At 48.8% G+C, this 12,563-nt stretch overlaps 1 protein-coding gene across 4 annotated transcripts; it reads right to left on the bottom strand.

The window, feature by feature from the left end:
• Positions 1 to 721: 721 nt before the first annotated feature.
• On the bottom strand, positions 722 to 10,924 carry HINFP (histone H4 transcription factor). 4 transcript variants are annotated; one of them, XM_086339612.1, is made up of 10 exons: positions 10,530 to 10,924; positions 5,981 to 6,165; positions 4,463 to 4,692; positions 4,092 to 4,203; positions 3,761 to 3,913; positions 3,164 to 3,241; positions 2,957 to 3,077; positions 2,732 to 2,870; positions 2,516 to 2,640; positions 722 to 1,691 (listed from the first exon to the last, which is right to left on the bottom strand). In XM_086339612.1, the coding sequence occupies exons 1-10, from the start codon at positions 10,583 to 10,585 to the stop codon at positions 1,274 to 1,276; spliced, it is 1,617 nt and encodes a 538-aa protein (XP_086195738.1). In that variant the 5' UTR covers positions 10,586 to 10,924; the 3' UTR covers positions 722 to 1,273. The 4 variants fall into 4 exon arrangements, with proteins under 4 accessions (XP_086195738.1, XP_086195741.1, XP_086195740.1 ...); XM_086339615.1 differs by lacking the exon at positions 10,530 to 10,924 and adding an exon at positions 7,928 to 9,497; XM_086339614.1 differs by lacking the exon at positions 10,530 to 10,924 and adding an exon at positions 9,028 to 9,497.
• Positions 10,925 to 12,563: the final 1,639 nt, after the last annotated feature.

Genomic DNA, 12,563 nt, shown 5'->3' with positions numbered 1-12,563 from the left:
GGGTTGCCCTTTCCTTCTCCAATGCATGAAAGTGAAAAGTGAAAGTGAAGTCGCTCAGTCGTGTCCAACTCTTATCGACCCCATGGACTGCAGCCTACCAGGCTCCTCCGTCCATGGGATTTTCCAGGCAAGAGTACTGGAGTGGGGTGCCATTGCCTTCTCTGGAAGATGTGACTAGACAGGCCTAAAAAAATGGTTCATATTTTGAAATTTTCCAACCCCTTTACGAATCTACTGAAAAAACATACCCTTTTCTTCAGGAAAACACACCTTCAGACACATACCTTTCTAACTTGGTTCTGGGACTCCAAGTACCTGTTCTTCCCTAGGGCCTTTCACACCCACCCCCCGCCCCACCCCCAGAGCCGCCTCTGTAGAACCCCTGCCCCAGAAGCACTGGGCCCTAACCAGCACTCAGAACGGTCGTGGTCGGGTGCTCCGTCTCCCTGGTGCGCTCCACTCGTCCATTCCAGTGTTCTACTGCCCACTGCTGGCCTATGCCTGGGACCTCCATCTTGGTAGATGTTCCGAGAGGAAATGGAGAAGTTTCACCAAAGGTGGGGTGAGGGGGAGAGAGGCAGGGAACAAGAGGACAGTTAAAAACAAAACAAACCCCAGTCACTGAAAAGGGAAACAAGCCTAATTATTCTGCTCCACTTCTGGGCAGCAGCATCTCCTCATTGCCTAGTTAATCTACCAAACATAAGGAAGAAGAAATGAGTCACGGCCCACACATTTCTTTTATTACCAAAAACAATTGTTATGCACAAACTCAGTGCCTCTAATCCCATCCCTGAGGATAACCATGAAAGTCCTTGGGGCTATAAGAGGAACCATTCAGAGGGAAATGCCTTGGCTGATTTTGAGGAAAGGGCCCTTGGAGGGATCAGTTCCTTGGCACCCCTGGGCCCAAGGACCCCTACAGACAGGAATGGATGTGAGCTGACTATGGATTTCCATCCCTGTTCTAGCATGTCTAGGGGATTAGGGTTTTAAGCCTGACACTAGCCCTCTCTACAGGAACACACACACAACCAGGGTGCCCCCCCTCAAAGAATCAAAACTTTTCAGGACCACCAAAGAATGTGGACTGGCAGAAAAAGGACGTCCCTCAGCCTGCTGAGTGACGCAAGCTGGCTCAAGAGTGGACCACGCTACTCTCAGCATCACTCCTAAAGGCATTCGTTGACAAGGGCTGCCCACTAGGGGCGCTGCCACCAGCCTGGCTCAGACTCCAGGGCCTGGAGGTAGCAAGGGTGGGGGCCTGCAGCCTTCACACCATCTGGACTCCTGGCTCTTCCGCTGCTCCCTGAAGCTCTCCCATGACACCCCCCGAGGGGGGCTCAGAGGCGGGTGGGGGCTCTCCCGGGGCTTCGAACAGCACGTAATAGACGACCTCCCGCTCGCCCTGGGCGTTGGTCTGGTTCACCACGTGGATGATAGGGCTCGACGTGCCCTGAGAGGCCGGGAGGGCTATGCCCTCACCGCCCCCACCTTCCTCTTCAGCCTCCTCCTGGGGTCCTGGCTCCCCGGGCACTGTTTCCAGAATGATGTCCTGCAGGCTGCTCTCATTCAGGGATGCTCCCAGGCCCGAGCCCTCTTGTGGCTGCCGCAGCAGTTGCTGGGTCAGCTCTACACTCTCATAGCGAACCAGCTGCAGCCTCATGTAGCCGTCCTCATGCTCCTTGTACCTGGTGAAGGAGGAGCACGGAGGGTATAGCAAGCAGGGGCAGGGGGCACGGCGGGCACGGGGGGCAGACACAGGCTGTAGACTGGCGAGGTAAGGGACAATAGGAGGGAAGAAGCCCTGGGATTCTAAGTGATGGGTATTAAAGACAAAAAAAAAAGTCTTTATTGTATAAGATTTAGAAAAAAAGGCAAGAAAGCTCATTACTCAGAAAGCAAAGGGAGGGACTTCCTTGGTGGTCCAGTGGTTAAGAACCTACCTTCCAATGCAGGGGATGGGGGTTCAATCCCTGGTGGGGGAACCAAGAACCCATATGCCACAGGGCAACTAAGCCTATGCGCCTCAACTAGAGAGCCCACACATCGCAACTAGAGAGAAGCCTGCACTTCTCTCTAGAAGGCTTCACAGTAGGGCTGCAATGAAGATCACGTGTGCTGCAACCAAGACCTGATGCAGCCAATAAATATTTTTTTTTTAAAAATAGGAAAGGGAGGGGAGAGGAGAGAGGAACTGTCTGTGTTGGACAGTAGGACTGTCAAAGGATTTATGAGAAGGCCATGAAGCTACTCATTAGGACCCTTGGGTTCACGCTCTGGGCTCTGGTTCTGGCTGCAGGGCTTTGGGGATCATTTATTGGGTTTGGTATTGTTCCCTGGATTCAGAAATTAGAAAAATATTCCTTGCCCCACCAATATTTTGGAGGTTCCTTGAGCCTAAATGGAGACAGTGGACATCAGAGCACCATCAAACTCAAGGATTTTAAATTGCTGAAAAGTATGAAGAAAAAAATGCAGAAATCCAGGTATGGGGGGAGGCTGAGAGACATACCTAAAGCGGGGGTGCCCTGAGGGCCACTTGAACTGGTGCTTCTTGCGAAGGTGCACGGTGAGGTTGTTGCCCCTTGTGAAGCACTTGTCACACACGTGGCATCTGTACCTCGGCTCTGAGTCCCCCTGGTGGGGAGGGGAGAGTGAGGCCAGCTTCCCCCACCCCAGGCACCCCCCACACTTCTGCTGGCTCCTCCCTACCATCAGCCCCACTCACTTCATGCACTTTTCGGTAATGCGACTTGATAGAGTAGAGCGACCGGGCGCTAAAGGTGCAGTTCTCGAAATCACAGCTGTAGGCTGGCTCCTTGCTATGGGTATCGAGGTGCTTCCGGAGGTCGATCAGATTCTTGCAGCTGCCAAGAAAGATCATGAGGGATCAGAAAGCATGGGGGAATCCTGGAACCCAGGTTTTGTGATTTCCCACCCCGTTTCCTCTTACCTGTAGTCGCAACAGTCACATTTAAAGGGACGGGCCTCGCTGTGGCGGAAGCGCATGTGGTTTCGGAGGGAGGAGGGCAGCGGGCAGGTCATGTCACACAGAGGGCACTTGTAGTGGTTCACTGAGGGGCAGAGAGGAGGCTGTGGCCGCAAAGCTCGCGGAAGCCTGGAGGGCAGGCCCGGAGGACAGCGCTGGCCGGCTACTCACCATGGTTGCGCATGTGGTCCCGCAGCAGCCGCTCTGTGGCAAATCTCTTGGAACAGTGAGAGCACTGGAAGTGCTGCTCTGCAGGGGGTCAGGCAGAAGACAGGTGGAGCACGGCCGGTGGCAGAGAGGAGGAGAGCACGCTGGGAGAGGGGAACCCCCCCAGGCAGAGGGAAACCACCCAAGAAGAGGGGAGCTTGGGGAACTATGGATGGACCCAGTATCATGGAAGGAGCGTGGGACCTGGAGTAGAGAACCTGAATTAGAATTCTGGCTTGCCCGCTTACTAGCAGTGTGATCTCAGGTAAGTGATTTAATCTGAGCCTCAGTTTTCTCATCTGCAAAAACGGGGGATAAGAAGCCTACCTCACAGGGCCGCTGCGAGGATTCACTGAGACAAGAGCCGTGGCACAGCGTAAGCATGGAGTGACAACCTCTAATGGGTGCCCATCAGCAGACACTGTGCCAGGTGACTGAGCCCTCAAGACAGATATAGCTAAGCTGCAGATACCTTCAGGGGCCCCCTCTCCTGAGAACGTGCCCCCAGCCACCACCCCAAGTAGGACAGCCTGCACCTATGCCCCTTCTTCAATCACTTACGATCCAACGAGGACTGGCGACGGATATGATCTAAGAACTTGGTGTTGTTGGCAAACATGCCCCCACAGGTGGGACAGGCCACCACCTTCTCCTGGGTATGGCTGCGGAGGTGCTCTCGAAGCTTAAAGCGGTCCTTGAAGGTGCAGGTACAGCCTGGGAAGGAAGGCCCGGTCAGGTCCAGCCACAAACCCCCAGAGTAGGGTCTGTACCCCCAAGTCTCTCCAGCCAGCACCCAACCCTGCCCTGCAGGACTGGTCCTACCCCTAGCTGCTCTGGTCCCTTAGTAACCCCAGAGTTTCTTTAGAAGCCATAAATTAAGGAGTGGCCCTACCTTTCCAGCCACAGAGCACCACATTGTTGTCCTTGCCAACTACTTGGTATTCACAACACAGGCTGTGCGCTTCCACGTGCCGGTAGAACCACTCGGGGTTGTCGAAGGAGTTCTGTGCCAGGAGCAACTTGGGGTAAGGACTGAGGATGGGTGGAGGGACTCCTACTCTCAGGTGTCCAGAGGGGGGCTTCTTGGTTCTCTCCCAAATTAATTGGTGGGGATAGGAAAGTTTGAGCAAGGGGCTACCCAGAAATGAAGGAAAGCTACTAGCAGGAACTTCAGGAACATAGCGTATCCCAGAAAGGATTAAGGAGTCTTGAGATAAGATCCCCAACCCCTCTCCATCCCTACTCCTGGCTCTGTCTGCTGACCTCACAGTGCTCCCACAGGCACAGGAAGTGGTCGGGGATGTCAGGGATGAGGTTGCGGCTCTGGAAGTCCAGGATGCAGGGGCTGAGGTCAGCCTGGCTCTGCAGGGCCTGCAGTCCCCACTGTTTCAGCTTGGTGTGGTAGCAGTGGAAGTAGACATGGCGGATGAGATCAGCAGAATTGTCCGGAGAACAGAAGCCACACTCCCGCCACAAGCAGGAGAATTCTTCCTCTGCAAAAAGGGGTTTAGAAGGAAGCGACTGATGACTTTCCAAAGCTCTCCTCCCACTTAGCAGCAAGGGACCAGGCTGGGATGACCTGGTATACCAGGAGTTCATCCAGCAAATGCTAGCATTTAATGACTACTAACTGTGTACCAGGCACCGGGAATACAACAACGAGGACAAAAAGAGTCCCAGTCCTTACCCTTGCACAGCTTTCAGTCAGGAAGAAAAACACATCAAAATAATCACAAGCATAAATATAAAGCTACAACCAGGTGGAGAGGAAGCACGGTCTAGGCAGGGAGACTGTGTGCACAGCCCAGTGCCAGTGACTCAGACACAGCAGGTGCGGCTGGCACTTGCTACTGTGGCTTGGCGTTTCTGCTGTTCCCTGAGGAACCCGGGATGCCTCCCACTCCTTCCTGTCAAACCATAGGTCTTTCTTTCCCCCATATTCTGCCCAAGATCTCTAGGAAGGCCTATCAGCTATTCCAGTCTACTTCCTATCTCTCTAAGCACCAAATTTTCAGTGCTCTATATAGGTTTACTTGTTTTGAAAAGTAGCTACTTTTAAAAATATAATAATCACCTAATTTCCCTTCTGTATAAATATTACTTGCTTCTGAAGCTCTTAGTTACAGGTTACAGTCACTAGATTCAAATGGAATTTGAGGTGGGGGAAGCAGTGCTCTCTATACCTTCTGTAGAAAAGTTTTTTTCAAACTGTGTTATGACCTATTAGTGGCTAGTGAAATCAATTTAGAGGATTGCAAATAACAATTTCTTTTTAATTAAAGAGAATAAAATAGAACAATTCAGAGAGAATTTAATCAAGGCAAGGATTGTTTTTAGTATTTCTTAACTTCTCTATACAGGGTTGTGACATAAAATGCATTGCTAAATTTTACTGCATTTCACAGTAAAAAATAAATAAATAAATAAAAACACTGCCAGAGTGAAAAAAGCAGACTGCCAACAGCTTGTACAATATGATCCTTTAAAAAAAGTAAAATCTAATTTATATATATACATGCAGAGAGAGGTCAAAAAGAATGTTCACTAAAGTACTGTCAGTTAATTGACTTTTAATGGCAAGAGGAAAGGTTCATTCCATATATCCTTGCTGAATGAGTTTTCCAGAATGAGTCTACAATGTTTTTATAAACAAATAAAAAAAGCACAATTAAGAAAATAAACCACCACTCTCACTGGCTGCCTTCTCCCTCTGTGGCAAGGAGAGTCAGATTTTCCACCATCCCTTGGGCTCTTTCCCCTTCCTGTGTCCTGCTTCCTTACCAAGCAGGTCCTCCTCCTCCTCTTCTTCCTCCCCGGAGCCCTGCAGGTGCTGCTGCAGGTGCTGAGTGACATGCTCGCAGAATTCCTCCATGGCCGAGCACACAAAGGAACAGGACCCCCACTCACACTGCAGCCCCAGGTTCTCCTTCCGGGGAACTTTCCCAGGTGGCGGCATGGCCTTCACCCTAGAGGAGGAAGAAATCAGCACCTGTACAGATTCCACCCAAGTGCTGCTGGGGGTTAACACGGAACAGCCAGCCAGCCTGGAGCCAAGAGATGTTTTTCAGTGACCCTCGAGAAACGCTGTGCTTTTTCAGTAAGGACAGAGTAGCAGTTCTTCAAACCCCTGGAAGCTGTTTGGTGTTCTTGGGAATGGAGAATACAAACTGACATTATTGAGCACGTACCAGGCTCTGAGCTAAGAACTTTAACAGACACTTTTTCAAGGAGCTTCAGAGCAACCCATCAAGAAGGAATTACTCCTACAAAAGGCAGAACAATGCTCAGGTTCAAAAAGATGACTTTGAAGACCCAGAGCTCAGATTCAGACTCCTTTGTTCACCACCTACTTAGCTGTGTGACCTTGAACAAGTAAGCTTAACCCTTCTATTCCTGAACACCCTTATTTTCAGAATGGGGACAACAAACCCTTCTGCTTTTAATCTGCTATATGCCAAGGACCTACTAAGCACATTGTGTCATCTAATTACCAACACCATCCTATGAGGGAAGTACTGTTTTTAATTTCATTTGTAGATAAGGGCATAAGGCCTGGAGAGGTTAACTGGTTTGCTCAAGATCACACACCAGGGGTAGGGTCAGGTCAGGCTGACTCCAAAGTCCACATTTTTCCTATGCACACAGATGAGCCTAGAAGCTCCTTATTTCTCACTGGATCACATCGTAAGTACTCCATCAGACTTACGAAGGGCCACACATACTCCTTTTGCCTAACCTATCTGGTGCTTTACTTCACCACTGCCCTAATATCCTCTGAACAAAAATGTCAATTCTATTTCACATAAGAGGCAGTGTCTGTCCAGTTTATACTGGGTATACACAGTGTTAGGCACACTTTGGTGGGTAATAAACATTCGTTGAAGAAAGCTGAATAAAAAACAAAAAGTTCTCAACCTTTAATATGCACACAAATGCAGAGGTTTCCAACTCCTGCCCTAGAGATTCAGATCTGGGAAGGCTGGGGTTAGGCCTAGAAATCTGCCCTTTAACTCAGCAGCCCAGTTGTGATGGGGCCTCCAGAAGCAGAGTCTGAGGAACAATAAAAGGATAGTTTCCCTCATTAAAACAAAACACAGAATGACAGGTGACACTGCACACAAAAATCTCTGGGGGAAGAAAAGACACTAAGAGGCCCTGACTCTGTCCCCTGAGCATCACCTCCTTGAGGACTCTCACCAACTCTCACTGTGGTACCCAGGAAGGGAGTGCGGTATTGCTCTTCCTGGCCTTTCAGAGAGAGGTGGGAACTCTGAAAAAGAACTTTAGTACACAATGAAAGGGGAAAACCCCAGAAAATACAAAATGCATAAAATCTTTCATACTTACAAGTATAAGAACCTACTATATCTAACTGGTTACCAAAGGAACCCCTCCCCTTTTTTTTGTCCACACCTCATGGCATGTGGGATCTTAGTTGTCTGACTAGGGACCAAAAAGGTAATTCCTGCCTTGGAAGTATGGAGTCTTAACCACTGGACAACCAGGGAAGTACCAAAAACCCCTTTTTAAGGAAGCCTTAAGGAAATGGCAACATATTCCAGTATTCTTGCCTGGAAAATTCCACAGACAGAGCAGCCTGGTAGGCTACAGTCCATGGGGTCTCAGAGAATTGGACATGACTAAGCAACTAAGCACAGCACATAGCCGCACAGAGGGTATAAGAAACCTGGGCTTCTCTGGTGGCTCAGTGGTACAGAATCCACCTACCAATGCAGGAGATGAAAGTCTGATCTCCAGGTTGGGATGATCCCCCGGAAAAGGAAATGGCAACCCACTTCAGTATTCTTGCCTAGAAAATTCCATGGACAGAAGAGACTGGAAAGCTACAGTCCATGAGGTGGCAAAGAGTCAGACACAACTAAGCATGCATGCAAGCATATGCCAAGCACTGTTCTAAGTGTCTTATATTTATAAAAACTCATTAGTACAACAATCCTATTGAAGTAGACAGCCTGATTATCCCACTTTACAGATGAGGAAATGGCCCAGATAGGTTAAGTAATTTACCCAAGATCACAAAGCTAGGAAGTGATGGAAACAGAATTCAAAGCCAGGGAGCATGACTCCATTCTCCTCCTCCATCTGCCTGTCTTACCTTTTTATGTTTGATTCCCTCCTCACCAAAGACATCATATTCATATACACAATACCCAAAGCATGCTTTATTGAGTAGCTATTTTGTAAGTTTCCTCCAATAAGCTGTGAGCTCCTAGAAAGCCTGGTCTGTGATCTCTTCATTCTAACTGCAGAGCCAGCACACACCTACTATGAGCTCTTTTAATGTTCAAGTAAATCTATAACATTACTTTACTTTTGCACAAATCACCTAGCTTCTCTGAACCTGTTTCCTTAAATGTAAAACAGGATATTAATATCACAGCAGTGGGTGAGGGAATCGACTGATATGATTAGAAAGCTCCAACATTTACTAGCCCTGTGATCTTAGGCAAGTTACTTAAGCCCGGGTTTCCCATGTATTATTAACACGGGAATAATCATGCCTATTTCACTGAATTGATTTATGGATTAAAACACATAATGGATATTAAAATGCTTTGCCTAACTCAACAAGTGTTGGTTCTTCGTATCCTTGCTTCTAAAAATTAGATGATCTAAGAACCAATGCTACAAAAAGATCAACAAAAGGAAAACACGAAGGATTCCTAACCCTTCCTTTCATAGGGAATCATAGAAAGAAGCAACGAGCAAATACTTGAGTATAAATTGCAACGCAAGGCACCGAGAATGAACCCTGAATGGTACGCAAGAAAAGAGGGACCAAGGTCTGGAACCTTCTAAGGACTCACAATTTGGCCGAAGAAATAAGATTCTGACGTGTTTAAACAACGACCAAAACAAAGCGCCCGGTGAGGGGAGCTGGACAGGGAGAAACCGCGGCGGCAGGCTAAGCAGGAAAGGTTGCCCTTAGCGGTGGGGACTGGGCCCCTGGAGCACAGGTAGAATTCGGAGAAAAGGAAGGAGACCATTCGAGCGGGGAAACCTCCCCCTCTCAGCCCAGCTGGCTTCCCCCTAAGGCGTGGCGGCGATCGTGCTTCAGCTGCAACGAAGCCCCAGACTGGAAAATAAGTCGGGGTTGGGGGCTGGGGGCGCTGCAGGCGCCAGGCAGAACAGCGTGGCCGAGCAGCAAGAGAGCGCCTCGCCGAAGCGACCGGAAAAGTGCCTGGCTTCGGCAGCCGGCCCAAAGGACAAACCGATGCTGCCCCGCCATCCCCGGCATCCCCTGCTTACCTCCCGTCAGTCAGCTCCCGGGTCTCTCCAGCTCCCCTCCCACCTCGCACCGTCTCCGGGAGGGCACTTGAGTGACGGCCAACGACAGCCAATCGTCGCTCTCAAATCCCTCTAACAGCCAATCGCCGCTGCAACTGACGAAACCCGTGCGCGACCAAAACACGGAAGGGGCGGGAGTGAGCGGCAGCGGGCCGCGCGGGAAGGTAGCGCTGCGGACGCCGCAGGTCTGCAGGCTAAGTGCAGGCAGGCTTCCCTAGGGCCCGAATTTCCCCGACTGCGCAGGCTCGGCGCACGGCACCCACTGGGCATGCGCCGAGCTCGGGCTGTGAGCCGAGAGGGGTCTCCCCCCTCTTGTTGGTTACAGCGCCAGCTGGCCGCGTGGGAGTTAAGACAGAGGAAGAGGCGGAGGAAAAGGCGTCGGAGGCTCGGTGCCCAGAACAACGAACCCCGCTCGGCCCAAACTGGGGGTCCTTCACCTTCTTAATCTTCCTGTTTCTTAAATATCAGTATTCCTTATGCCATCTTCTCTTCCTCCCACAACTCTGCCTTCTTTGTTACCAGTCTCAGTGAACGACTCCTGAAACCTGGCAGTCATGTCTGATTCCTCCCTCACACGTCATATCCATTCCATTGCCAAGTCCTATAAATTCTGCCCCCTTAACACAGGATCTCTCAAGTTCCCCACCCCAACACACACACACACACCCTTTCTTGAGCTTCGCAGTCCCATCTCTTGACCATTAGCTACGTCCATCCCGGATGTCTACACTGACCCAACTGGCTCCCTGCGGCCACTCCTGCTTCCCTCCGAACCATTCTCGACGGAGCTCTCAAAGTGATCTTTGCAGAGAGCAAATCTGATCAAACCACCACGCTGCTTTAAACGCTAAAAGCCCCAAACCATACTGAGGCTCTCTGGACCCTTCAGCATCTGGGTCCTGCATACTTCTCCCCATCGTATCTTGAGTGCTTCTCGAGCTCCTCTCTGCTCCCCAGCCCTGGATTTCTTTCAGCTTCCCCACCACACCTAGCCGCCTTTCCTCTGCTGCCTTGTACTTACTGTTTGCTCTGCCTGGAACAATCTTCTGAAACTGATGGGAACTGATTCCTACTCATTCTTCTGGTCTCAAAGAAGCAGCTTTTTTTTTTTCCTGGAAATCTTCCTGGACATCCCTTTTCTGTGTTTCCCTATTACAGCTCTATCGCACTTCCCAGGTGGCGCTACTGGTAAAGAGTCCTCCTGCCAATGCAGGAGAGGCCAGAGAGGAGGGTTGGATCCCTGGATGGGGGAGATCCCCTGGAGGAGAATGTGGCAACACACTCCAGTATTCTTGCCTGAAAAAATTCCCTGGACAGAGGAGCCTGGCAGGCTACAGTTCATGGGGCCACAAAGAGTCAGACATGACTGAGCACACATTATATTGTATTTGCCTGTTCAACTTGTCTGCATTCTGCACTGACTCAGTTCAGTGAGGGAGGACAGGGAGAGTGTGTGTGTGTGTGTGTGTGTGTCTTTCTATAACCCCACTGCTTAGCCTAGTAACTGAAACTCAGTAAGCATCCAAGACATATTTGTTTAAAAATTATGTACCTTGCTGCTGCTAAGTCTGCTGCTACTAACTCGGTTCAGTCGTGTCCGACTCTGTGTGACCCCAGAGACGGCAGCCCACCAGGCTCCCCCGTCCCTGGGATTCTCCAGGCAAGAACACTGGAGTGGATTGCCATTTCTTCATTAGGACTGATATTATGTTATATTTTCTAGCCTAAATATAAGCCTATATAGTTTACAAAATCAGAAAACCCGTTAAATGTTCAATATAAATAAAATGAACTTAAAGATGCCATTAAAAATAGCAGTCACAAGAAAATCAGAAATTTGTGCATGAAATTTTTTACTAAGTGATTAAATTTTGTCCCTATTTTAAAATAAGGGTTTTAAAATATAATTCTAGTAACAAAAATGTTTTATCAACTTTATCCATTCAAAAGCACATAGCTTTAGTAATACTTCACAAATTGCCAACCATATTTTAATTCAGGATTAAACCACCATAGATGGCTTTTAGCTTTAATTTAGCAATTCCTGAAGAAAAACTCATTCACGGATCTGCGTAGACTCAATTTTTACAGAGAAAAAATTTCAGGATATCTCTGAAATGCACACGTTTCCAAAATTTGAGACAGTACTTTGCTGTCTAGCATAGTTTACTTCCACTCAATCTGCTTCTCTTGAAAACAGGCCACAATTTTGGCTGGATAATTCAAGACACATCCTGAGATTTGTTCTTTAAAAGCTGCCGCAAGACCTTGAAGCATAATTCATACTCATCCAAAACTCTGGATCTCTCCTGAAAGTAGAAAATGGATAAGCTGAATTATGTTTTGTGTTTCCTCTGAGTTCGTTTTTTAAAATCTCTATTTTTGAAAAGTGATGAGACTCTTCTTCACTACAAAATAGGTGACTGCACTGGGCAGCTCAGCACTGGAAACTAACTTTTCCGGTCATCAACAACTCAATCCACAGATCCAGTTGGAACCTGAATACCTGCCCTCTCATCAAAAAAAAATTTCTCGTGAAATTCTGAGTTCAGTGTGTTGGCTGTCTGGTCATGTTGGTAAACAAACTGCTCCTCTGTGAACAAATAAGAGTTTCATTTCTTAGATCAGGGGAAGGAGCTTGATAAATCTCTTTGAGTTTTGATGACTAGAATTTGGCATATCTCTCATACAAATTGGGCTTCCCTGGTAGCTCAGCTGGTAAAGAATCTGCCTGAAATGCAGGAAGCCTTGGTTTGATTCCTGGGTCGGGAAGATCCACTGGAGAGAGATAGGCTACCCACTCCAGTGTTCTGGGACTTCCCTGGTGGTTCAGCTGGTAAAGAATCCACCTGCAATAGGGGAAACTTGGGTTTGATCCCTGGTTTGGAAAGACCCCCTGAAGAAGGGAACAGCTACACAGTATTCTGGCCTGGAAAATTCCACAGACTGTATAGTCCAGTCAGTCAGTTCAGTCGCTCAGTCGTATCCAACTCTTTGCAACCCCATGGACTGCACCATGCCAGGCTTCCCTGTCCATCACCAACTCCCGGAGCTT

This window comes from Bos grunniens, chromosome 15, assembly GCF_055505025.1.
Source record: "Bos grunniens cultivar Pamir isolate PY7600 chromosome 15, Bosgru_T2T1.0, whole genome shotgun sequence".
Classification (NCBI taxonomy): domain Eukaryota; kingdom Metazoa; phylum Chordata; class Mammalia; order Artiodactyla; family Bovidae; genus Bos; species Bos grunniens.
This window is presented reverse-complemented; position numbering and strand designations above follow the sequence as displayed.

Bases quoted from the DNA above. Each gene is read 5' to 3' on its own strand.
- HINFP (XM_086339612.1), bottom strand. From the start codon at position 10,585: ATGAGTAGGAATCAGTTCCCATCAGTTTCAGAAGATTGTTCCAGGCAG. The intron at 3,078-3,163 runs GTGAGTAGCCGG...TCTGCCCCTCAG, and splicing joins GGACCACATGCGCAACCATG to TGAACCACTACAAGTGCCCT. The intron at 2,871-2,956 runs GTAAGAGGAAAC...CTTTCTTGGCAG, and splicing joins TGTGACTGTTGCGACTACAG to CTGCAAGAATCTGATCGACC.